This window comes from Alosa alosa, chromosome 18, assembly GCF_017589495.1.
Source record: "Alosa alosa isolate M-15738 ecotype Scorff River chromosome 18, AALO_Geno_1.1, whole genome shotgun sequence".
Taxonomy (NCBI): domain Eukaryota; kingdom Metazoa; phylum Chordata; class Actinopteri; order Clupeiformes; family Clupeidae; genus Alosa; species Alosa alosa.
In genome coordinates this window covers 21,054,676-21,082,175 of record NC_063206.1, presented here as the reverse complement: position 1 = coordinate 21,082,175, position 27,500 = coordinate 21,054,676, and the positions used below count along the sequence as shown (strand labels likewise).

At 45.2% G+C, this 27,500-nt stretch overlaps 1 protein-coding gene across 8 annotated transcripts in view; it reads left to right on the top strand.

Annotated features, from left to right (window-relative positions):
• The window catches only part of smap1 (small ArfGAP 1), a 125,409-nt gene that overhangs the window by 70,414 nt on the left and 27,495 nt on the right, over positions 1–27,500 (top strand). For all 8 annotated transcript variants that reach the window (XM_048270606.1, XM_048270612.1, XM_048270605.1 and 5 more), the window contains 2 exons: positions 17,611–17,689; positions 22,427–22,554. In XM_048270606.1, the coding sequence (XP_048126563.1) occupies positions 17,611–17,689; positions 22,427–22,554 (207 nt within the window). The remainder of the gene's footprint in view (positions 1–17,610; positions 17,690–22,426; positions 22,555–27,500) is intronic.

Sequence of the window (27,500 nt, the reverse complement as noted above, 5' to 3'; positions counted from 1 at the left end):
CCCTCCCTGTCTTTAAATAAGAACAAAATAGGCCATCGTTCATAAAGGCGCTATTAACAACGCCTCATGAACAAAACGCTGATTACTTTGATCTCCCATTCCGCACACATACTGTACACACACTCACATACAGCAAACGGAAATGAGAGCGAGAGCATACCAACCAGGGAGGTGTGTGTGTGTGTGTGTGTGTGTGTGGGTGTGGTTGTTGTGGGTGATGAGCAGGAGAGGGTAATTGAAGAGGGGGATGCAATGAAGAGATCCCAAAGTCTCTGTTGTGAAGTAAAACAAAAGCGACAGAAGAAACTCCAGGCTCCCCTTAAAATCCCAATGGGTCGCCCTTCAAAGAGGGAGAGAGCGCAAGAAAAGAAAGATCACTCCCTCCTTGACCATCCACCCATCATTTATATCTCCCCCCCTCCCTCTTTCCTTTTTTTCATCTATCTCTTTCTCCTCTCCTCCTTTTATGCCCCTATTCTCTTTATTGAGAGAAAATAAGGGACCTTTTTTTGTTGGTTTGCTTCTGTCTTAACACTGTGAAAGATTTAAATGGTTTCTCCCCGCATCTTTTCTCTGGCTGCACAAAACCAGCCCGGGTTTTTGGATCAGCCCTGACTGTGGTCATAGAAACGGGTCCACTTTGTCAACCCCGCCGCAAAGCATGATGGGCAGACGGCTTTTTGCCACCTTGAACATTTTTCTTCAGAGGAAGATGCTCACAGCGGTCCATCGGAAATGTGCTCTAGTTGCGTTACTAGGAAGTACAGTGATTTGTGAAACTCTCCAGAAATGTCGTCTAATTTGATCCCATTTTAGCAAATAAGTGAAGTAAACCCCATAAATCCTCTGCTCTAATTTCCCAGCGTTGGTTCTTTATTCTGGATGCAGGCTTTCTGCTGTACTGTGCGGTATTTGCTCTGGGTGAATATGGCGTCGTGTTTGTCTGGGAGTCTCCCCCTGAGCACTCTCTCTTTTTTTTCCTTTTTTTTTCTCTATCCATTCTGTCGAGGGCTGGATAGCGGAACATTGCATTTGACCTTTGCAAAAACAATTTAGACAGCTCCAGCATCCTGCAGGCGTGAAAATGACTCGTGTGTGTGTGTGTGTGTGTGTGTGTGTGTGTGTGTGTGTGTGTGTGTGTGTGGCGTGTGCGTGTGCGCGCGCAGCCCTAACAACAGTGTAGTTCCATGATTCCACCCCTCCTTTCTACCATTGCTCGTGTGTGTGTGTGTGTGTGTGTGTGTGTGTGTGTGAGAGAGAGAGAGAGAGAGAGAGAGAAAAGGTGTGCTTCCATCTGTGTCCATCTGTTTGTCTGTGTAGTTTTGTTTTTGGAAAAGACCAGTAACTCTCCCTCTCCCCAAGGACTGTAGTATGCTGTCATTTTGGTGCTGCCCACCCGGAGGAACACCTTTCCTCATAAAGACTGTGACCGATAAAGGCTGTAACCCAGCTGGCATGGCGTGGCGTGGCGCGATGTGGCATTGCCTGGAATGGTGTGGCATTGCATGGCATGGTGCATTTTACCCATTTGTGTGTGTGTGTGTGTGTGTGGTAGGAAGGGATTGCTTCCCAGAGAACAAAAAATAACTCTAGGAAGAGGAGTAGAATGTCTGTTTGGGAGACAGCAGACAAGCGGGATGAACCTCGCGGCAGGAGAGAAACACAGGAGATGGGAGGAGGACGACAGGAGAGCTGGACTGAAATGGACTGAGATGGACGTCTGGGAAAGGAGAGGGCACGATGGAGACGGATCGATGCCCAGAGACCAAGAGACTTGATGACATGGACTGCCGGGGCTCTGGCGGCAGACAGATTGGACAGGAGTGGGCTCGGCTCGAAGTCCCCCGGTGATCTGGGAGCAAAGCCCGCTTCATGATTTTCAGGAGTGCTTTAACTGCTGATCTGGAGTCAGTTGTGCCTGTGCATGAAAGGTGCTCCAGCGCTAGTCCCAGCATCAGCAGTAAATGTGCATCAACACAGCTGGTCCCAGCACTGTATACATTAGCTATGGGTAATATGGCTGAAACAACTCTGAGCTCAATATGCTGAGGAGGAGGAGTGGCAATATACAGTACAATATGTCATCCTGCCTACAGCTGGATCACCGCCATGGTGATATCTAGGGTAAAACAGCTCAGTCTTTGTAACGTTGGTCAGTCCACTTTTTGAGTGTGTGTGTGTGTGTGTGCAGCTTTGGGTTTGTACGTGGTGTTTGATTCCATTTTTATGTGTGCAACCTTTAAAATGATCAGGCACTGTGCTGGAATTCAGATGCAGGTCAGTCTGTTTCAGATTTGAAAGTAATACATGATTACATATCAAAACTAAATCCTTTCTGTAAGCCCTGTGAGTGTTTGTGTGAAGGGAGCTGTCCGTGGTAGTCTGCTCTTCTGCATGTCTGTGGACACTTTGCTTCTGTTTATGGATGGCGACTGAACTTGGACCAGCTATGAGTAACAAACAACTCAGTCTGGCATCTGAAGAACTCATCCAACAATATTCTCATGGATAATAAGCATCTGGGAGAAGGGGTGGGGGTGGATTTAGAGGTGTGTGTGTTTTGTCTGTGTGCTCTAGTCTTTGCATCTGCCTGTGATTGTTCTTCCCTGCTGTGTGTGTTTGTGAGAGGTCTCTGTGTCTTTCCCTTTGTGTGATTGTCTGAGGGAGTGCAAAAGAGGCCGTGTGTGTGTGTGTGTGTGTTGGAGAGATTATTGAAGGACACGGCCAGTTTCTCGAGCGAGCTGTCTGCAAAGCCCCTTCCCAGCCCGTCGCGCTCTGACACTTCATGACAGGCCGGCGTGCGCTCTTCGCCCTAGAAATCCCCCACAATCCCCTGCTGTGCACGCTAGCGGGGCGGGGCGTGAGACTCTGTGTGTTTGTGTGGCTCTGAAGTCTATTTAAAGAACCAACGCAGTGCACCACGACCGAGGCGCACTGCCTCGCCAACCTCTGCCACCCTGTGCCACGCCTGAGTGAGATCGCCCAGCTCATCCGTTTCAATTTGCACTAACGGCGGCATGTGTCAGGCTTCTGCGCCGCCATTGCCGCCGAATCAAGCAATTAGTTCAGTTCGCCCGGCGAACGGGAGAGTGGATGTGGAGTAAACAGCATATGAAATTTCCCATCATGCCCTGGTGACAGCCCCAACCCACTGGCCTTGCCTGATGAGAAATGGGTGCTGTAACCACACATGTGAACCAGGCACACACACATACACATACACATATATATATTCTCTGATTTGAATAGTGTTTTTGCATACAGTATGGTAGTGGGGATTCTGCCCACACACAAATCAGAGAAACTTGCGGACCAGATTGCGGATTTTTTTTGTCTTGGCAGGCTTGATCACACATACATGTATGTAGAATAACACACAAAGACTTCTATGTGTCGCTTAGCTCAGTCAACACACTGTGGAGAACATGTGGATAGTGAAACAATGTCCTCTCACAATGCACACACACACACACACACACACACACAACGCTCGCTGTGCCTGCTGCTGTTTCTCCTGCTATCGCTCCTCCTGCTGCTGCTGCTGCTGCACACATGTATATAAAGGACTGTTTGTGTTTGTTACAAGTTCAATAAAGAAGAATTTGTTGCAGTCACCCACCCACCAATATGCTGATTCCAAATGCATTCATCCATGTTTAGCATTTACATTCACAGATGCATACATTTCACTACACACACACACACACACACACACACAAATAAAACATAAAGTCTCATAATGTCAGCTTATATGATCCTGTGTGTTGTCACAGGCAAATTTTTTTTTTTTTTAACAGCAGAATTATCTTATCTTCACAGCATGCATCAACCACACACACACACACATCCAATTACTGTGATATGCTGCACTAATGGTGGCTAACTACAAGATGTGTGTGTGTGTGTCTATGTTTTTGAATTTGTCTGTTTTGTGTGTGTGTCTGTGTTTTTGAATGTGTGTGTGTTTTAGGCTTGTTGTGAGACGGCGGGGGGAAATTAAATAATAATGGGACGCAGGTCTCGCGTCATTCCACCTCCTCATCTCTTATTTACGGTCCCCTATCTATGGAAACTCCTAGCCACTCTCCTCTCCTCTCTCCTCTCCTCCTCCCCTCCTCTCCTGTGGCATTTCATTCCATCTAGCTCTTTCACCTTCACTCTCTCTTCCTCTCTTCCTTTATCTGTCTCTCTCGTTCTCTCTCTCTCACTCTCTTGCTCTCTCACTCACTCACACACACACACACACACACACACACGGACACACTTCCAGTTTCCATTAGCGCAGAGAGCATCCAGTACTGAGATTACCCCCGGCTGGTGATGCCCCTTGGGATTAATAGATAATTCAGTCAGAATGGATCTTAAATAATCTGTGACACATCCTCTGTGTGTGGGCGCACACATCCACATGCACACACTACTTACATTCCCACAATCATACACAATCACACTCATCTTACATTCCCGCACTCATGCATGAAGAAGCACATTTTGCCAGACCTCTCTTCTTTCATTTTCTGTTGCAGTCCCCCCCTTCTCTCTCTCTCTCTCTCTCTCTCTCTCTCTCTCTCTCTCTCTCTCTCTCTCTCTCTCTCTCTCTTTCTTTCACACACACAGTCTCACTCGTTCCCCCTCTCCCTGTAGCCTGTCCCTCTGCTGTGAAGCATAATAAATTTCAGGCACTGATAAGCATGGTAATAAATCATAATTAATGATAAGCATTATCAGTGATAACACCGCCGCCAGTTTAGCTAGCGTCAGCCACCACTCCCTGTGTGTGTGTGTGTGTGTGTGTGGAGTTGGGGCGGGGTGTGCTGGAGGCCTGGTTTGTGTGTGTGTGTGTGTGAGATGAGATTAATATTGTTGCCAGCAGTTACATTAAGTCTGTGAGTGTTCTTGTTCCACTCCATGCTGATTGGTTCACGCCAGCAGTGGAGAGTTGGAGCTGACTTTCCTCTCCACTTGTGTTGTGCTGTGCTGTGCTGCAGCTGCAGCTGCATTAGCGGTCAGAAAGAGGCCCCTGGTCTCCTCTACTCCTGGCCAGAGAGGCTAGCGCTCTGTGGGCTTCGTTCTTAGGTGTGGTGGGCGACGCGTGTTCGCTTTATTAGCCATCCTTAAAAATATTTTCGCTTTCAGAACCCGACCCGACCCCTGTCAATTTAGAACCGACCCAAATCTTTTTTTTTCCCCTTTTAGTCCGACCGACTTGCCGTTGTAAACTTTAGAATTAATACCGACCGATTGTTTTTTTACTCTAAACAACCAATACAAATGCAATAAAATAATATTTCTTTTAGTAGGCCCAAGTATTGTGAATATAAATTGCCTACATGCAAACGTTAAGCACACTTAAAAAAAAACTGTGGCGCCATCTCTACACCATTGGTTTTACGCGATGTCACACTATGGCCTACGCTTCGTTTCATTCACACAAACTGATAACGCTTTATTTGGCACAGTTCTGGAAGAACTGTGGCCAGATCTTTTCATCCCTTCTCCCCTAGTCTAACGGTGACCGTGGTCGGAGTATTGAAATTGGTTGTGGTCTATTCAGCATTTCTCAAAATATGGGTCCGGGCAACATGGAGACTGCTGGTCCGGCGGAGTCGGTAGAGTGAAATTAGGCCCGTGCTTCATCTGATAATTTGCTGCGCGAAGTTGATCAAGAAACCGCGGATCGACGAAAAAGAAAACAAACGCGTTCTGCTATCGATGTCATTAAACATGGAGCCCTACAATTAAGTGGTGGTATGAGCATTCATTCAATCTTTGGCGCTGGGCGCCGAGAGAAACTGAAACTAATCGATAACGTTGGTATCAAAGCTCCGCTTCAACCTGTTGGAAGGCTATTTATTTATTTAACTAAACTTAATAGAACGACATTGTTTTTTGAACTTCCTTAGAAACAGAGCAGAGACTGTATATAATACACTGTATAACATTGAGTATTGTATACTCAAATTTCAATATAACGTGGCCAAAGAGCTACTGTGAGCCTTCTTTCTGGGTACATGTAGATGAGCCCTATGACCCAAAAAAAAGTCTGCCATGACCGGGCCTCCAGGTCAAAGACGCGTTGAGAAAGGCTGGTCTATATAACCTGCATCAGAATGAGGTTTGCAATGGTGCTTCCTGAAGGCACGGGTTGAAGACCCAGTCAGTTACGCCAATGATATGCACATTTGTGTAAATTCATTCCTACGTAATCACCATGACCAAAATTGTACTTTTTTTTTTTACTTTGAATCTTGAATAAAAAAATATTGACCTACCCGTTACCCATTTTTTTTTTTTTTTTGGCTGTTACTGCAAACAAAAAATATTTTTTAAGGATGGCCTTAGCCTGGTTCCTCGTCTGCCCAGTTAAGGCACCACTGCTTCTGTCAGAGCAGCAATACTTTACACTTTACACAATACTTTGCACTTTACACAATACTTTACGCTTTACACAATACTTTACACTTTACACAATACTTTACACTTTACACAATACTTTACACTCACGTACAAACACACCAACGTGCACTGACTCTGCATATGGTCACACACATATACTTGAATATGCGTGTGTGTACACACACACACACACCATCAATCCATCTCATTTGAAGATCGACAAACATTTTGCACCTTTTTGCACCTTCATACATACATACACACACACACACCACACATATACATACACACACACACCACACACACACACACACACACACACACACACACACAAACACACACACACAAACACAAACACACACAAACAAACACACACTGTGCTTCCCCCAGACTCCCGTCCACAGCTGGAGCCTGAGCGAGTGTGCTGATGACAGGCGGCCATTATCTGGCTGCCTCCCCATCTCTAAGCGCCATGGGGATTGGGCCAGACCAGGGAAATTGGCTATTTCTGGACCGGAATGCCGCTTTTCTCTCATTTCATCCTGTGTGTGTGTGTGTGTGTGTGTGTGTGTGTGTGTGTGTGTGAGAGACAGAGAGTGTGAGAGAGGGAGCTAGGGAGAGAGGTGCAATGGAATGAATGAAGAGCTTAATGCAGCTATGCTGGTGTGCATCGGTCATCAGAGATATGGTGTGAGAAAGGTGGAAAGTTATGGTAGTGCAGTAATATAGAACAAAATGCGGTCAAGGTGTATGTTTATGCTGGATTTTACAACGGCTTCGAACGTGATTCAGCCAATCGCAATTAAGGACCGGAACTATCAGTTTTAGAAACATATTGTCTGCATGTGCGTGCGTGCACGCGCAAGCAATGAGGTGGTTGAGCTTCTGAGAAGACCATTTCAGTTGTCTGTTTACTGATTTATTTATTGAAGATCTTCCACCTTAACCTGCGTCTCTGTGTCCTCCTCTGGTGGTGCCGGCCCCAGTAGCCTGATCTTGTTTTCCCAGCTGAGTTGAGCCCCTACTGAGCCCCTACTGAGCTGAACCGCCTCGGCACCAAGTGTGAACCTGCACAGAATTACACATGAAAGGGAAGCGCCGGTGAATCAGGGGCGACCTTGATTTGTAGATTCCCGAGAGATGAACCACACCAACACTGCCAATTTCACAGCTTTCCCTCACGGCAGAGAAAGGGGAGTGAAAAAAGTGAGAGAGAGAGAGAGAGAAGGAAAAAGGAGCGAAGCAAAGGTAAATATGGTGTATAGAGGAGGGGAGAGGGACAAAGACCCAGAAGATGGGAGGATCAGAGAGAGAGAGTGAAGCGGATAGGCGGAGGAGTGCGATGCAGACACTTGTGGTGTATGAGACGAGAATGTGGAGAGAGTGGCTAAAGAAGGAGGGATGAGGAAAAGAGGGAGAGATGAGATGGAGAGATGGATGGAGGGGGCATGAGAGCTGATGGATGACTGTGAATTTGGAGCATCAGAATCTTACGTGATTGATTGAGGGGGAAAACACTGTAAAAAGAGAGTTTGTGTGTGTGTGTGTGTAGGAATGTGTGTATATGTGTGTGTAGGAATTTGTGTGTGTGTGTGTTTCGATCTGCAATGCACCCACGTACCTGTTAAATGTTTATCGAATGTCCTTCCATATTTCCTTTTATCTCTGCAGTCCAGACAGCAGGAAAGCCTCACTGATGAAGGCTTTAGAGATATGCTTTGTGTGTGTGTGTGTGTGTGTGTGTGTGAGAGAGAGAGAGAGAGAGAGCGTGTGTATTTTTGTTTGTGTCTTTATCAGCAGGAACAAAGAGGCCCCTAACCCCAAATTCATAAATAATTCAGCTGGAGAATCCCCCCTCGTATTTGGAGATTACCGATCCCAATCGCAGGTGCGACACCAGCGTCTCGCTTGACATCCCCTCCAAACGCCACTCGCTCCTCCTGATTCCCAGCATTCATCTCTCTGTGCCCCTAGCCCTCCCTCTCCTCCCTCCCTCCCTCTCTCCCTCCCTTCCTCTCTCCCTCCCTTCCTCTCTCCACACACCAATGAAAAGGTCACCAGTGAAAGCCCCTAGTTCGGTCCAGGCTGGTCCACACTAGTCAAGCCTATTCAGCGGCAGAATAGACCGACATTAAACGCAATCACAAATACAAGAAGCCAACGGACGATAGAGACTGCATACATCCTGATAGAGCCCATTCAACAGCTATGGTCCACAGAGAGAGAGAGAGGGGGCAGAACATGTCAAAGTCTTTATAAAGCCTTTTTTCCCCCGACCTTTTTTTTAAATATTGTTATTTTTCTTTGTAGATGGCTGACAGAAAAGCATGCAGGCTTTCTTTCTCACTCAACTTCCTGTGTGAGCTCGGAGAGCGTCGGAGGTTGAGCAGAAGAGAGATTTTATCGGTCGCCTTCAAGACGGTTCTCCATCGCTATAAAAGGCTTTTAATCACCAAAGGCCCATTCAGATTGATCCGCCAGCAGCGCTGTTAAGAACACCTTTTTGCCTCCCTTATAGACAGATTTGATCTGTCTAAGCGCTCGTGTAAGAGTTGCACAGGGCTTTCTGACTGTGGCCAATGGGAAGATGTTGATGAACTCCTGTAATAATTTGATGAATTGAATAATTGATAAATTGCACCAAAGAACTAGACAACAACACAGAAGTGAGTTTGGCTTTTTTGAAACGAATTCCAGAAGAAAAGCCCACAAAATCCAATACGGCACTTTACTTACATACTGTAGCTGAATACACTTTTAAACAGATCACTTGTGATTTTGATTTTTCTCTTGGACGAGACAAAGCAGCTGGTGGTGTTCTAGAATAGTCATGAACAGAACTCAATAATAGATAGTAAAAGTTAAGCTTTGTACTTGAGATGCTGTTGTGAAAGTAAGCTTTGTACTTCAGTAGTGTCAGAGGCTTTTTGTTCCAATACCCTGGTGATGTAATTAGAGCTTTTGGAGTCCATTGTGGTATACGTGATGCATCTTTACGACCGCCGGCTGTTTGTGGAGGCGGTCAAATGGACTGGACTGCACCTGAGGAACAGAGGAGTCAGTCGTGAGGGAGTGAGTGTTTGTGTGTGTGTGTGTTGCGCAGTGCTATTTTGGAATGCCGGTGTGATGGCTCTCTGCTTTGGAGATTGCCGGGCGTTGCTGTGAGGTCCTGCCTGAAGCTACAGCGGAGCTCAGAAGGCCCCATTACAGCACGAGTGGTGCTGTGTACGCCCCAGTCAACAACATCTCATTTACATTTTTACATTCATTCAGCAGGCGCTTTTATCCGCGCCGACTTACAGAACAAGGAATAACATTCAAGCCACAATGCAGAGCAGAAATTAGGACTGCATCAGTCAATATGTTCCTAGAGGATAAGAGGGCAGACATTTGAAGCGTTTCTTGGTATTTTATGCCCCAACGCTGTCTTCAAGGCAGCGCTGCCTGGAAGGCACTAGGGTTAGGCATGAGTTAAGGTTAGGGTTAGGGTTAGGTTTAGGATTAGGTGCCTTTAAGTCAGCGGTGGCAGCACTCCCTGGAAGACGACGTTGGGGGCATAAAACACCATTGAGCATTGGAAGCACTCATGAAAGTGACATCTCTTCAGTGTAAGTGTCACTGGTGCTGGTCGATGGATGTGAATTGTGAAGGTGTCTGTAGTCGGCTTCAGGTGGAAAAGAGGCAGAAAGAGGGTCGTGAAGTAAAAGTCTTGAGTAGAATCTAAAAGTGATCTCTGTTCTCTCTCTTTCTCTCTTGCCCTCGTGTTTCATTCTTCTGTTCTCTCGCTCACTCCTACCCTGGTATTTCATCTCTCTGACGTTGTGTATTCTGGTTCAGTCCAGTGTATCTTGACGCTCTTGTCGGTCCTCAGCTTATTTTAGGAACATCAGCTCATGAACGAGGTCTGACGCAGCCAGACTAAACCAGCTTTATTATTCTCTTTCATTTTGGCTAATAAGACCTCTGACACATGCACATGATTTCACACGCGCAGGATTGCAAGCACGCACGCACGCACACACACAAAGACAAATACAAACCCAAACTCACTCACACACGTACACACACTCTTTCTTTCCCATGTTATGTTTCTCACACACACACACCTCACTCACAGGTGGCAGCTGAGTCGAATTGCTTTGTTTGTTTGTCTCTCCTTTGCTCTCTCTGAAACACACAAAGCAAGGTTAGACAACTAAACTCTCTCTCTCTCTTTCTCTCTGAAAAAAACAAAGCAAGGTTAGACCACTAAACTCTCTCTCTCTCTCTCTCTCTCTCTCTCTCTCTCTCTCTCTCTCTGAAAGACACAAAGCAAGGTTAGACAACTAAACTCACACACACCTCACTCACAGGTGGCAGCTGAGTCGAATTGGAGTTGCCATGGTTACAGAACTAATTGGCAACAAAATAATGAGCTCTTAACTCAGATACAGAGTTTTTTTGTGATTTTGCATAATATGTTAAATTGATTACTGGATGATGAAAATCCGTAATTCTGAGTGCCAGAGGACAATTATACTCTAAAAGAAACGAGATTTCTACGCCCTGTATAGACGAAGTACGGTCAAGAAGTAGATCGTAAGACCAAGAAAATACCGTTACTGTACTTAGCCGCCGCTAACATCAACAAAGCTAAAAGAGCTAAAAGCTAAAAGAGCTAGAAGCTAACATCAATAAAGCGGACAAAACGGCAAAACTGGACTGACCCTGTGGACATCGCCAGTGCATAGGACTTTCATCTGTCAGTAACAGGCAAGATATCTCCGATCCTCGTGGTTATCCCCTGAAATGTCTTGTAAAGTTTCCGTGACTTAATAGAGCAGTAGGCCTACTTGACGCTGCTAGTATGACTCTGAACGATACAAATGTAGCGGCAGCTGTAACGTTCACTGCTCTCCGCACGTCGGACTTTGATTTCCAGTACCCTGGAGAGCTCAGCAACAAAGCCAAGAGAGCATTCAAACTAAACGTCCTAAGAGATAATCCGGAAACTCTGAAAGCTGACTTTGCCATGGTGGGTAATAACAAGACCATAACGAACTTTTTATTCTTTACCCACAGTCCTAAGGCTTGGCACGCAGCTGTATGCCAGTCCTATAAATACATAAAAAAGAATGGAATAAGCAAAGGTCGGCAAGTCACTGTACATGAAGATGATGAATTGAACAGTCCTTATCTAACAATTAATATTTACCACAATGGCACTGTGATGGTGCAAGGCTCAGAAAACAGCTTAGACAATTTCTATCAAAGCTTCCAATCTCTAAGAGTTCTTGCAAATAAGAAACATGATGAAAATTATTCTGAGACCCTAAGTAAAAGAACATCACCCATCAGATCTGCAGTTGACACCCTCTCTCCAAGAAATGAACATGTCTCACCCAAGGTAGCCATCAACCTCAACTCCATAAAAGACAACATCCACGTACTTGAACGTGAATTTGTGGAGTTTAAGGACAAGATGCTCTCTGGTCTTCAGCTACAGTCTTGTACATCTCAACCAAGAGATGAGTTGTGGACCATGGTTAGACAACAAAGAGATGAGATAAGAGAGTTACACGCTGCCCTTAGGGAATTAGAGGAAGATAACCAAGGCCTACGCATGGAACTACGAAATCTGAAAGTGTTCCAGCACTCTGAACAACTGAACGCCATAGATGCTCTACGGAGTGAGTTACATGACCTGAAGAAGAACTTGACTGACCTGCAGGCCCCCTCTAATCCTTCCACACCAGCATCTACAAAACCACCATCAACTGCCACTGCAACTGAGATGGAAAAGCAGAAATCTTGCATCCCCCAAATGGCTGTACAGAAAGATAACCCACCTCATGAAACTAAAGAACCTGATCCTGAAATTGTGCTTTTATGTGATTCGAATGGGAAATTCATCAACATGAAACGCCTTTTTCCATTATCAAAAACTGTAAAAATTAAAACTCCACGGACATCATCTGCCTTGGAAAACATCCAGAAAATTAAAGGAATGAGTCTTGAACATCTGATAATCCACACAGGGACCAATGACTTTATGCCATCTAAAGGTAACAATGTGGTTAACAAAATAGCAGAGGTGGTGATTCAGGCAAGGAAGACTTTCCCTAAAACTAAGATTTTTGTATCTACCATCCTGCCTCGTTCAGATGTCTCCACTCACCTGATTGCAGAAGTAAACAAAGGAATACATCAGGCATGTGTGAACACTGAAAATGTGCATATAATATACCATGAGAACATCACATCGGAACATCTATATGACACAGTCCACCTGAATAAGAAGGGTGTGAGCTTGATGGCAGGGAATTTGAAAGACATTGTATTACAGCGAAGAGTTCCCTTCATCAGAAAGAGATACACAAACGCCCCTCCACCAAAGAAACCATCCAGAACAGTTGCCCCTCCCTCATTGCGCAGAAAGACAACAGGACCAAGATTTGCAGATGCAACACCCCCCAAACTACAACCAAAGGCCCATACAGCCCTCTCATCCCCCCACTTTACCCATTCCTGGTGCCCCCCACCCTGTCTCCAGTGTGTCCACTGGCCCCAGACTGGCAACAGGTGCGCAAACCAATAACTTTATAAAACCCAGCTCTACAGTACATTGATTAATTCCGACATTTTATTGCAATTTCACAAAATAGCTCTTCTTTCTTCACCATAGCTTCTTTTAAAATAAGCACCTGGAATATCCAGGGACTATATTCTTCTATATTTGGTTATAAAACAACCAATCTTGATTTTGTAAATAGTATTAGAAATTTAGACCTTATTATCCTTTTGGAGACTTGGAGAGATAAATCTGATCATTGCCCGCATAATTATAAAGAACTTTTAGTACCCTCTCTTAAAGAAATCCATATAAAGAATGGAAGAAATTCAGGGGGTATCATAGTTTGGTACAAAACTGAATATGACAACAAGATAATTCCCATTAAAAAAGGTAAAACCCATTTATGGTTAAAAATCCAAAAAGAAGTTTTAAATTTGAACCAAGATCTTTATCTCTGTGCAGTTTATATTCCACCTTCAACCTCCCAATATTTCGATGCTAACCTTTTTGAGGAGCTTGAAAAAGAAATAAGTTATTTCCAATCCATAGCCCAAGTATTAATATGTGGCGACCTCAATGCCAGAACAGGCAAAGAAATTGATTATATTCCCATAGATGGAGATGACCATATATTCGGTAATAGAACCCTATATTCACAGATAATCCAAACACCGAGAAAGAGTTTTGACAGCACAATAAATGCCAGCGGAACTAAATTGCTACGTATATGCAAAAGTCTTGGTGTTTACATTGTAAATGGGAGATTTAGAGGAGATTCTTTTGGAGGATTTACATTCTCTTCTTCCCTCGGTTGCTCTGTGGTTGACTATTTCATCACTGATCTTGATCCAGAACACATAACTGCTTTTATGATAATGCCACAACTACCTATTTCTGACCACTGCCAGTTAATACTACACCTGCAACTGTCAGATATTACATTTAAATCACAAAATGTTGAACCTAAATTATTCTCACTTCCAAAAACTTTTAAATGGACAGACAAAAATGTGTCAACATATGAAGCAGTCATCAATAACAATGAACAAATAATTGATAATTTCATTATGACCAAATACCAACCAAATGCTGAGAACGTAAATATGGCCTGTAACCACCTAAACAATATATTAATACATTTAGCAAAAACAGCTAATGTAAAACAAATCTCTAGAATGAAAGGAAATAGAACAAAATTCAAAGAGGATTGGTTTGATAAAGACTGCAATGCAACAAGGATAAAGTTAAGAGAGTTATCCAATATTAAACATCGAAACCCAAACGATACTGACAGCAGAACAAGATATCATCTTGAATTAAAAAATTATAAAAAAATGATACAAAACAAAAAATCATCTTACATGTCCAAAGAACTAGACAAAATCGATCGGTCAATTAATCAAAACACATTCTGGTCAAATTGGAAAAAGCTGACAGGTGCTGGCAAGTCTGAGTCTCCAATTAGAAACAGCCAGATATGGATGAACCATTTTAAAAATCTTTACCAGAACCCAGAAAGCATGGAACTTGAACCAGGACAACTCACAATAATAAAGAAACAAAAGACATGCCCATCACAGTATTTGAATTAAAAGACAAACTTAAAAAACTTAAACCTAGAAAAGCTTCCGGTATTGACCGTATCTCCACTGAGATGCTAAAATATAGCAACTCAAAACTCAAAGAAGCCATAACTAAATTGTTTAACCTAGTTCTCAACAGTGGAGTCTTCCCCTCAATTTGGAATAAAGGCCTTATTACCCCTATATTCAAATCTGGTGATAAATTAAATCCAAACAATTACCGAGGCATTTGCATCACAAGTAACTTAGGAAAGTTATTTTGCAGCATCATTAATAAAAGAATTCTAACATTCCTTGACGACCACAAAATTCTGAACAATAGTCAAATTGGTTTTCTACCAAATCATCGAACTTCCGACCACATATACACACTCCAGACATTAATAAATAAACATGTACATAACTCCAAAAAAGAAAAAATCTTTGCATGCTTTGTAGATTTCCAAAAAGCCTTTGATAACATCTGGCATAAAGGTCTATTCTTGAAAATGTTAGAAGCTGGAATTGGAGGGAAAACATATGATTTGATAAAAACAATGTATGCAAATAATATAAATAGTGTTCGGTTAGGAAATAAAAGAACAGAGTTTTTTAAACAAGAACGTGGAGTAAGACAAGGCTGTAGTTTAAGCCCAACATTTATTCAATTTATATATTAACGAACTTGCCACACTGTTAGAGAAATCAGCTGCTCCTGGGCTGACTCTCCATGACAAGGATGTGAAATTTCTCATGTTCGCCGATGACCTGTTTTTACAGCGGACGGGTTGAGACAAAATTTAGACATTTTAAATCAATACTGCCAAACATGGTCCTTAAAAGTAAATTTAAATAAAACCAAAATAATGATATTCCAAAAGAGAGCACGAACAAAGAATAAATTCCTATTCACATTAGGCCCTGATATTTTAGAACACACAACCAACTACACTTATTTAGGTCTAGTCATAAATGCATCTGGCAGTTTTATTCCAGGATTGCAAGCATTAAAAAATAAAGCCCGAAGAGCATTCTATTCAGTGTATAAAACAATTAACAAATATCAACCTCCCATCAACATTTGGTTAAAAATAATTGATGCCGTTATTACTCCAATCCTACTCTATGGCTCAGAAATTTGGGGTCCACCATTACTTCTTTTAAAAAAACCATGGGACCAGACTGAAATTGAAAAACTCCACACAGAAATATGTAAATCTATTCTGCATGTCCATAGAAGTACATCAAAAAATGCCTGCAGAGCAGAGTTAGGTCGCTTCCCCTTGTCCCTGGCCATCACCAAAAGAGTTATGAAATATTGGATACACTTAAAAAATGCAAACACTATTAGTTACCATCACAAAGCACTACTGACTAACATATCAGACCCACAAAATGATAAACTTGCACAATTAATCATAAATAAATATAACATTGCTGATATAAACCTAACCGATCTGAATGAAACCCACAAATTCATGAAGGCAACCTACATTACGCAATGGCAAAATGAAATTCACTCTAACAAAAAACTGGGCAGCTACTGTCAATTAAACAGAGAATACAAACTAGCAAATTATCTAGTAATACTGAAACAACCTCAAAAAACGTGTCTTACAAAATACAGATTGGGTGACCATAAACTCCAAATAGAAATAGGACGCCATAAAAAATCATGGCAAGAAAAACATCAACGCCTATGCAAGTACTGTGACACAATGGAGGTTGAAGATGAAATACATTTTCTGCATAGGTGTCCCATTTATCAATTACTGAGAAACGACTTCTACGTAAGATTTAGCAGACACAATAAACAATTTATGTCACTAGATGCTAGTTCCAAAATGAAAATCGTCTTAGGAGAAGACACACAGACAATTGAGCTAGCAGCTCAGTTTGTGTATATGTGCCACAAATTAAGGTTAGAAAGCACATACGCAAGAACAGATTCTCTCACCTCTCCACCACCTTAAATCGTATTCAATCCCATCTCATCTAGAACTATTTTTTGTATTATTATTATTATTATTATTATTATTATTATTATTATTATTATTATTTAATTTCTTATAATTTATTTTATGAATTTATTTTATTATTATTTTATTTATATTTATTTACTTATGTATTTGTTTATTCTTACTTATTGTCATGCTCTTTGTTTCCTCACTAACTTACTTATGATTTGTATGCTTTGACAACACAAGTGCTCTTGTCATGTCAATAAAGCTTTTTTTTTTTGAATTTGAACTCTCTCTCTCTCTCTCTCTCTCCTCTCTGAAAGACACAGAGCAAGGTTAGACCACTAAACTGTCTCGTCACGCAACCCTCAATGGGTGTGCTTTGGGACCACTTTAGCATGGCTGAAGGTGTGTGTTCATGCGTTTGTATCTGTGCATTTGTGTCAAAGCAACTTAAAGGTCTCGTGTGTGTGTGTGTGAGTGTGTGAGAGAGAGAGACTAAGTCACTGAATTTATGGTTGTGTGTAAAAAAGACAGAGGGTCTCTCTCTCTCTCCCTGTCTCTCTCTTTATCTCTCTCTCTTTGATGGCGTGTGTGTTGCGGGCTGCTGATCGATGCTGTGCTTCAGTGGGGATTTGGCCTCTGTCTCTCAGCCTCAATCAGCTCTGATAGGCCATGGCAAATCACACACGGCATCCAAAGTGCCTTTGAAGCAGCAGCAGCAGCGCACCGCTCAATAAACAGCTAGAGATGGACTCTGAGGGAGGTGTGTGTGTGTGTGTGTGTGTGTGTGGCTTTGTTGTGTGTGTGGGAAGAGGCATCTGTGTGTGCTTGTATTTCGGATTTTGTGTGGGAACACGTGTGTGTGTGTGTGTGTGTGTGTGTGTGTGTGTGTACAGTATGTGTGTGTGTGTTTGATTGACTGCCTTGTCAGATTGCAGGCCTTTAGCGAACCTCTCCTTTGTTCCCTGGCTGATATAGCCTGTATCTGTGCTTCAGAGCGGCCCTCTCCATCAGCGCAATCAAGCGCACACTCCAACCTGCCCATCTAACCCTCCCTCTTGGCCCTCTTATCGTCCCGCCGAGCGGCTCCTCTAACGGTCCTGTTGTGTTTTTCTTTTCCTCTGTGTGTCCACAGAAGCGCGAGGACGTGCAGTCAGACTCCAAGCCGAGCCCCAGGAAGAACGCCGAGCCCTCCGTCGACCTACTGGGCCTGGGTGAGTCTGCTGAATAATTCAGTACTAACCATCACAACCCTACCTCCAGTCCTCCTGTGAGCACCTCTCTCTCTCTCCCGCCTGGCCTGGCCTGGCCTGGCCTGGCCTGGCCTGGCCTCTCTACTGGCCCTTTGCGCCTGGCCTTGGGGAGAGACAGAGCCCGAGGCAGAGACGCAAGGAGGAAAGCGGATCTGTCTGAAAGTGTCCGTGTTGCTGACCAGGAGAGGAAAGGAGAGATCAGTAGCGTAGGACAGAGGAGAGGAATGGAGAGAAGTGGAAGAGAGGAAAGGAGGAAAGGAGAGGAGTGTAGAGTAGAGAGGTGGTGACTGGAGGGTACGGGAGAGGAGGAGAGAAGTGAGAGGTACCAATGAATGGAGCGACGGCAGAGTCGTGGCCATCGAGCCCTCCATGACGTGGTGCAGTGCAGTCACCATGGCCACAGGGGTGACGGTCACCTCGCGTTCACCTCCCCATGTAATTTGGGAAATGTGGAAACAAAAAAACCCACACTATCGTTCGACTTATGTAATGGATTGTCATCAGGCTCCCTTTCCCCAATCAATTCCAAAACTGGATGGGAACTCGTCCCGTCACGCATAGGAGCTCACACACACGCCCCCACCCCACCCCACCCCACCCCCCTAAACACACACACACACATAGAGATTTGGAATGGATGGGAGATTAGGTATAGATTTGACCAACTGGTGTGTTGCTCTTTTAATCTGTGAGTCTGAGACTGACTGTGGAGGCAGGTGATTTAATCTGTCCTGTATGTGTGTGTGTGTGTGTGTTTATGTTGTGTTGTGTTCTTCTCTCCTTTTCTCACCTTCATTGCCTTTCACACTCTGTCCATCAACTCTGTCTCTCCTCCTAGTTGTGTCGCCTTGTCTTTCAATTTCAATTTATTGTGCTTACTGTATATAGCGCCAAAACATTACACATGTATCATGGCGCTTTACAGAATGTAGGCAATCAGAGAAAAAGAAAAGAGGGAGAAAAGAAAAGAAAGAAAGAAGGAAGGAAGGAAGGAAGGAAGGCCCATGGGTAACAGGGTTACCGGGGTAACAGGGGCGAGGAAAAACTCCCTAGAATTGGAGATACATATAGGAAGAAACCTCGAGCAGATCCACGACTCAAGGGCCTGACCCATCTGCCTAGGGTCAATACGGACAGTAAGGTCTGTAAACAATGACAAATGCATATGACAGTCAGGTGTGGAGAATAGGACATGGTGTTTAAAGCACCTGAGGTGAAAGTTACAAGAGGTGGGATGATTACGTATCCGGTATGATAAAGCATTAATCATGATTTAGTGAGAGAAAGTGCAATAGTCCGGCATCGGAAATGTCCAAGAAAGAAAGTTGTCGGGGCAAGTGGTGGGTCAGCAGACAGGCCAGAATCCGGGCAGAGTTGTCATAGGCAGGTGATGGGGCTGTACGGGCCAGGAATTCAGGTAGGGGGACAGTAATACAGCAGTCAAGGATGGGACTTCAGGTGGGATGGAGGGCCAGGCACACGGATGGTTGATGACTGGTGATGATATACCTCACAAGTGAGGTACAGTAAGGGAGAAGAAGGAGAAATGTAGAATGGGTTAGTATTACTTGAAATCAATGCTTCTCAATGTTTCTCACCCTCTGTCTCTCCTCTCCTCATCATGCTCCCTCCATCCCTGTCTCTTTCTGTCTCTCTCTCCTTTCTCTCTGTTTCCTCTGTCTTTTCTCTGTTGCCATCTCTCTATCTCTCCATCTCTCTTCATTCCCCATTTTTATTTCCTTTCCTGGGTTCTCCACCTCTCTCCCTCTCCCCCCCTCTCTTTCTCTCTCTCTCTCTCTCTCTCTCTCTCTCTCTCTCTCTCTCTCTGTTCTCTGGCTCTGTTTGGCATATTGCACTCTCTTTCTTCACCCCCCTCTAAGTCTCTCCTTACCCTGAGGCAGTGGTGGTGCTGGGTGCGACGGGCAGGCAGGGGCAGGTCTGGCTCTTTAATCATGGCCTCATTGATCGCCACCGCCACCTCTGCATCAGGCCCAGGGATGACCGCCACGACAAATGGCCCCCTCTTTTTCCAGGAAATGAGAGTTCACCCACTCCTAACCCCACAGCTATATTTGGATGATATTTGTCTCTCTGTGTGTGGTTGGGTGTCTGTGTCTGTGTGTGTGTGGATCTGTGTCTGTGTCTGTGTCTGTGTGGATCTGTGTCTGTGTCTGTGTGTGTGTGGATGTGTGTCTGATTGGGTGTCTGTGTCTGTGTGTGTGTGGTTGTGTGTCTGATTGGGTGTCTGTGTCTGTGTGTGTGTGGATAGTGTCTGATTGGGTGTCTGTGTCTGTGTCTGTGTGTGTGTGTGTGTGTGTGTGTGTGTGTGTGTGTGTGTGTGTGTGTGTGTGTGTGTGTGTGTGTGTGTGTATCTGACTGGTAATGGGTGAGGTAAGTTCAGGGCAGGCGGGCGTTATGACTGAATGGGCTAGGAAATGGAAGGAAGGAGTGTGGAGAGACCACAGATTGGTATTTAGTTAGAGAAGGGAGAGGGTGGCGTGTGTGTGTGTGGTGTGGTGTGGTGTGTGTGTGTGTGTGCGTGTGGACATAGGGGTTCAGGTGACGGGGACTGCGATTGAACCATGCATCTTCCTGACATCTGCCCCAAAGCCAGACAAACTCCTCATGGGCTACCTCCTTCTCCTTCTGACAAACTCCAGCCATCCCTTAGTAAACAGATGAAACACACAGCATCTTTTACAGGTGTTACCATAGGAACAACATCTGAGTAACTCTGGCTTTCACTACCGTCTCCTTAACTCAGTTGGGGTCCAGCGCTCTCTCTCCCATCCACTCTATAAACTACCACCTCACTCTCACTTTTTTGTTGACAGTTGAGGGATGACATTTCTGAATAGATGTTTTTCCTCTATGATGCCCTGATGCATACAATAATTTTGATGTCCTCAAAAACACCGCCTGGACATTTCTTGTCTGTCTGTCTTGTCTGCCTTTCTCATTCACTCTCTCTTGCTCTCTCTCTCTCTCCCCCATTCCCTCTCTTTCCCTCTGTCTGTCTCACTCTCTCTTGCTCTCTCTCTCTCTCCCTCTCTTTCTCTCCCTCTCTCTCTGTCTTTCCCTCTCTCTGTCTCTCGTTCTCTCTCTCTCCCTCTCTTTCTCTCCCTCTCTTTCCTCTCCCTCTCTTTCTCTCCCTCTCTCTCTGTCTTTCCCTCTCTCTGTCTCTCGTTCTTTCTCTCTACCTCTCTCTCTCTCCCTCTCTCTCCATCCCTCCCTTCCTCTGTTCCTCTCTTTCTCTCTCTCTCTCTCTCTCAGCAGAGGCATTTGTTGAGTTTTATTAGATTTCCCCTCCATTTGTATTCAGTCAATAAGGTGAAGAAGTGCCAGGCAGCAGCAGGTGTGTGCGCGCACGCCCAGAGAGGGGGGGGGGCCCGTGTGCACTCACAAGGCCATTTCTTTAACAGCACCTTCTTATTACCCACAATTTACTGTCCTGTTTTCAGAGCTTTCACATATTTTCAGAGCATCTTTTAGTCTGTTGTCACGATAAAAGCAGCATGCCATGTCAATTTCACTGAGTTTTTACGATATTTTGGTGAAATTCGGGTTCATGCATCCTCATATTCACCACTGCACATTATCCGCCAACCAAGTCTTTACCAACACTGATTGATAGGCCTGCCAATCCTGTTGACGTACCAATTAGTTGGGGTAGCAGTCACTGTTACCTCAGTCAGGGGTGTGTAATGTATGTGTGTGGGGGGTTATAAAAGAGTGTATGTGTGAAAATGTCTGTGTGTGTGTCTCAGTATGTACAGTATGAGACTGTGTGTGTGCATGCCAATGGCCCCTGCTGAACTGTGACATTCAGCATGAGTGCTGGAACCTCGCTGGGGCCCTGGGGGGTCCCTCCAGGGGCCGGATGAGAGACGGGCAGGATGAGCTCCCTAACCTTTGAGTCAGCCAGCAGAGAGACACACACACACACTCACTCACTCTCTCAGTGGCCACCACCAACACCACTCCACAGCCTCCTGTAGGGCTCTCTCTCTCTCTCTCTCTCTCTAACTCTCGGCATTGCTCTCTTCCTCCCTCACAATCTACCTCTTCTGACTCTGCCCTTCTGCCTCTCTCTCCCTTCATCCCTTTGCTTTGCTCTCTTTCTCACTGACCGGGTCTTCCTATTCCTATTCTATTGACTCTCATCCATTCATCCATTCATTTTCTCAGTGGCTATTTGCTTGTGCTTCTGTTATGTCACCAGTCCTCACATTTCCAGTGGAATGTGGAAAGATCGAGTTGGGGAAGAGATGTAGAGGTTTAATTCACCTCCAGTGACCGGAGCGATGGTGTGCGTTTGATTCTTTCATAATGGCTTCAGACAGCAGGCCCATTCCCGTTTTTTTTTTTTTTTCTATTCTTTTCAACTGTGTGCTCTTCACATAGACATTGCCGGCGAGAACGTTATTGTCGAGTGGGCCAAAGTCAGTGTGTTTGCGATGAAAGCATCTCTCTTCACTTGAGCCACAAGGTCGTGCATTGGCTAAAGGACCTGCTGGTGTCTGGCTTCAATAATGCTAAAAAAACTTTTTTTTTTTCCTATGATTTCAGTCACTTACATATCCTTATTGCTATTTGACTATTTAAACATTTAATGTCGCTCTCTCTCTCTCTCTCTCTCTCTCTCTCTCTCTCTCTCTCTCTCTCTCTCTCTCTCTCTCTCTCTCCACCCTCTCTCAGATGCCCCAGCGGCGGGGGCAGCAGGCAGTGCTGTAGGGGCAGGAGGCAGCGCTCCCATCAGTGACGACCTGGACATCTTTGGGCCCATGGTGTCTAACCCTCTGCCCTCCAGCGCCAGCACAAACCAGGTACACACACACACACACACAGCAAACTCTAAAGCTAATTCCAGCCAACAGTTCTAGCAAATAACTACAGACTGATACTGTCCTGATGTCTGATTGTCACAGGCGCCCACTACACACACACACACACACACACACACACACACACACACACACACACAAAAGGCAGACTAAGTGAAAATATGGCATTTGTCTTCCCATCCTCCTCCTCATCCGCTGCTTGAGAGGCATGGTGAGAGAAAGTGAGAGAGAAACAGAAAAGGTCAGACTCAATTGTTATCATTTCTTCTGCGAACAGGAATGATTATATTTACCTCCCCCGTTACAGCTGACAGGATAGATTTGTCCAGCAGCCAGACAAGGCATGCGCCGAATAGTATGAGTAACGTTAAGTGATCTTGGAGAGAGAGAGAGAAGGACAGAAAGAGAGATAGAAAGAGAGAGATAGAAAGAAAGAGAGAGAGATAGAAAAATGGAGAGAGAGAAAGGGTGATTAACAGAAGCATAGAGGAGCAGAGAACATGGAGAAGGAGCGAGAACAATATCCGTGAAAGAGCAAATAAAGAGGGAGTCATGAGGTTTAGAGAAGAAAGAGAAGAACACTCCTGCGCTCTGCGGTTTATATAAGTGCGCTCGCTTTCTCTCCCCAACACAATATCACTCTGCCCTCCTCCCGTCAGGATATAAATTCAAAACTCACCAGAGCCCTGGCTTGGCACTTCACAAACACACACACACACACACACACACACACACACACACACTGCAGACACCATGCATACTCATATATGCACACACCATCAGCACACACCATCAGGTTCAAATGGCTTTTCCTTTTTTCAGTAGCCTGTGCAACACCCCCACCTGTGTCTCTTTGTGTGCCCAGCTCCCTGAGATCCAGGTCAGGGAGAGAGGGATGAATGAAAAGAGAGAAAGAGAACCCTCGACCCTCCTCTTTTACTTTGTGTTCTCACTTCCTCCCGGTTTCCATGTGGTTGAGTGGAAGAAAAGAAAGTGGAGCCATCAACATGCTCCCCCTGAGCCTCCATGCCCACTTCAAACTGAATTGAAGAGAGGGAGGGAGAGAGAGAGAAAGAGGGAGGGAGGGAGAGAAAGAGAGAGGCCTTTACCTGGCTGCCAGGCCTGTGTGTGGTGGCCCCTACTGAACAGGCTGGGCCTGGAGCCAGTAGTGCTGACTGAAGACCCTCTCTATCGCTCTCTCTCTCTCTCTCTCTCTCTCTCTCTCTCTCTCTTTCTCCCGTGCGCTCTCGCTCTGTCTGTTTCTCTCTTTCTCTCTCTCTCGCGCGCTCTCACTGTTTCTCTCTCTCTCTCTCGCCACTGAACAGCACGGCCCTCAAGAGACCCGTTCACGCTCTGCCTGTCCTCAGATCAGCGGCGGCCATGATCCAGGCTGCCCCTCAAGGGTGCTAACGTGGACCGCTCCAACTGTCCCCAGACCAGGGAGGTTATCCTCCAAGGCAGGAGGAGCAGGGAGCAGGGCCCAGACTGGCTGGCAGGCGTCCGTCCCAACTGTCCACAGAACAGTGAGGGCTTCTCCCTCTTGGGGGGGTGCAGGCTGACACAAACTGCTCCCAGATCAGCGGGCCCCAGGCTGCATGATCAAAGCCTCTTTCAATAAGTGTTGCGGTCTCACATGAGCCAAGAGTGTTTTACTCCAGTTTAAAGCACAACACCCCCACACACACACACACAAACACACACACACACACACACACACACACACACACACACACACACACACACACCCCCAGGGCAAGACAGAGGCATCACAGAGCTGTGCCCTGAGATAGCTAGGAAGCGGAACAGGGAAGGAGTCCCCATGAGAACCCTTTAAACTGCATCCCACACTCAACACAAGCTGTGTTGTCCCTATCTGGACACAGAGATGTGTTAAAACAATGCAAGTTGTTTTCAACACATTCATTTTCAGAGTGCAACCTCTCCTCTGTTGAGTTGAGTGCAGAATTGAAAGTGCATTCAGTAGATGAGAGCTGGTTTAAATGGTTTAAATTGGGCACGTTCTCTACGTTGACCACTATGATCTACTGACCAATGACCATCATGGCTGTATTAGATCGGCTGTATGACCATCATGGCTGTATTAGATCAGTGCTGATGCTGAGTGCTGCTGATCAGGTGTCTTAAGGTGCGAGGTTGTGGTTCTTCCTTTCGTCTCCCCTCTTTCTTTCTTTCTGTCTCTCGCTCTGTCTGTGATCTGAGCAACAAGCGCGGGGACCCATCAGAAGAATCTGCAGGCTCGCACGGCACTCTGAAAGCGGATTAGGAGGCATTCTCCATATCTCCAAATGCGCCAATTATAGAAATGAGATTACAATTCTGGATGCGCCAGGATTTGTGTTATCCCCAGCTGCCCCCCCCCCCTTTAGAGAGAGAGAGAGCTGAAAGAGAGATGGAAAAGGAAGGGGTGGAACTTAAGGTCTTGAGACTTTGCTGTGGAGGTTACCGTGGCATGTGCTGTTGCCATGGCGAGGTGCGGGGTTGTGAGAGTTCCACGGGTGAGCCACTGTGATTGGCTGTCAGGCCGGCTTCTGTGCTGGGGCTGTGGAGGCCTGGCTTGACATGGCTGGGCTGCTCCGCTCCTTCAGAGAGAGAGAGAGAGAGAAGGGCCGTTCTGCCTGGATAGTTACGGGAGACAGCAGCCCAGGCTCCCCATCCATCCCCTCTTCTCACTGTTTCCTCTCCAGAGTTAACATGTGCGCGCTCTCTTTCACACTCTTCCTCTCGCACGCGCTCTCTCTCTCCCTCTCTCGCCCTCTCACTGCCTGTGCATTTCCGCCCTTCCTCCTTTCTCTCCTCCCTCTAATCACCAACTCATCTACCTCCAGCTGTGTGCACCCACCCTAATCAACTCCCGGCCCTGCCACAGATGCACTAGCACACACATCACTCACTCTTCTCTCCGTCTCAGATGCAGACATATTCTCTCTCTCTCTCTCTCTCTCTCTCTCTCTCTCTCTCTCTCTCTGTCTCTCAGTGTTCTCAGTGCACAGTGGTCACCAAACTACGGCCCTCGGGCCGGATACGGCCCACCACCTCATTTTGGGTGGCCCCCCAAAACATGTCTGTGGTATATAGCATCTGGCCCGCACCGGAGTACGACATCGTCAAACTATAACCTCCGTAATTTCCCCCATTCATTCTCTATGGCGAGTCATAACAATACACATGTAATACTCTTTTTGTCCACTGGTGGTTGTTTTGGTGCCGTTTCGCGTTTGCCATCGAAAACGGAATGAACCTACCTGCAAACAATGTAAGAGGCCTATGCTGACTGCATCAGTGCTCAAAGTATTCTAAAAGTTTATCAATTAATTGTTAATAACTAACTAACTTCTATTCAAGTCATATTTCTTGGACTTTCTGGGATAATTATTTCTATTTTTATTCACTCTTCAAATGCTCATACAAATTCACAAAGTTCTCATCAGGTGAGTGAAAGTTAGAATGGTGGTCATTTCAGATGTTTTTGCCAGCACTTTATAAAACTTTCATAGTTTGAGAACTTAAAATTTATATGTAGGATATTGCTTGTTCACAACTTGAGCGGTGTATGCAAAGACACACATTTTAAATAAAATATACTTTTGGGACTCCCTGCTAATACTTTTGGGAATGCTAAAGTCTTTTTTATTAGTATTACTTCATTTGAGCTACATTTTACATGGCATGATGGCAATATAAACACAGCTAACAATGGTATTAAATTGCAGTAGCCTATGATTAAATGTAATGGAATATTCAACTAAGGTAGACTGTTGTTGTTCACAGCACTAAGCTATTTATGGTTACTAATATACTCCGAGTCTCTGGCCCTCTCTTAGAGCCAGGCATAGTGAGCTGGCCCTTGGAAGAAAAAGTTTGGGGACCACTGCTCTATTTATACAAATATATGAGTACATGCGTGGATATATGCGTGTGCGCAATATATATATACTGTATATGTGTGTATGTATGTAGCGCATACGCACGCTCAGAAATCCCCAGGGTAGAGCAGAGCGGAGCAGAGTTATGTTGGGTGTTAAGTGAGCGTCAGTCGGAGCTCCCCTGCAGCGCTGATCTGGGCTGGATTGTGCTCTGATTGCACATCCCAAACCTCTCTCTTTCTCTCTCTCTCTCTCTCTCTCTCTCTCTCTCTCTCTCTCTCTCTCTCTCTCTCTCTCTTTCTGTTATTTCACACTCTCTCCACTTTCCCACACCTTCATTTACCTCCCACCCCCATCTTTCTCTCTCTCTTTCTCTGGTTTCCTCCCCTCTCTCCCTCAGTGCACTCCTTTATCTTTGTCCCCTTTAATCCCCATCTCCACCCCTCCAACACACACACACACACACACACAAACACACAACCCTGTTACAATGTGAAAGGGCCAACTACTCTTTGAGTGTAAATCTGGTCCACCTCTCTGCATCTGATTGCAGTGTGTTGAGCTAAATGGGTTGCTCACCCACCCACAGTCAGTAATGCCGCTGATTCCTATTCTCCTGCTCCATAGGTGGGGTGAGACAAATTGTTCCGAAGCACTGAAATGTGTAGCTGTGGGGGGCAGAGAGCAGGGGTCTGGTGCATTAGCCAGGTGTGCATTGAAAGCTGACACAGAGATGCACTGATGGATCTGCAGGCCAACAGGGCCAGGGACTGGGATGTGGGGTGCTGTTCATGGACTGCTCTGCTCTCTCTTTTTAAGAGCTTTAACAGCTTTTCTAGTTCTACAGTATTCCCGCCATATGCGTCATATGCACTGGCCGCAATATATACAGTTACACTGTGTACTCTACACACACACACACACACACACACACACACACACACTCACATCCATACCATTGTGATGATCCCATTAGCACAAATGCTATTTGAGGTCACTGGTGTCTAGTCATATGCACTCAATGAAATGATGAAATGCATTATA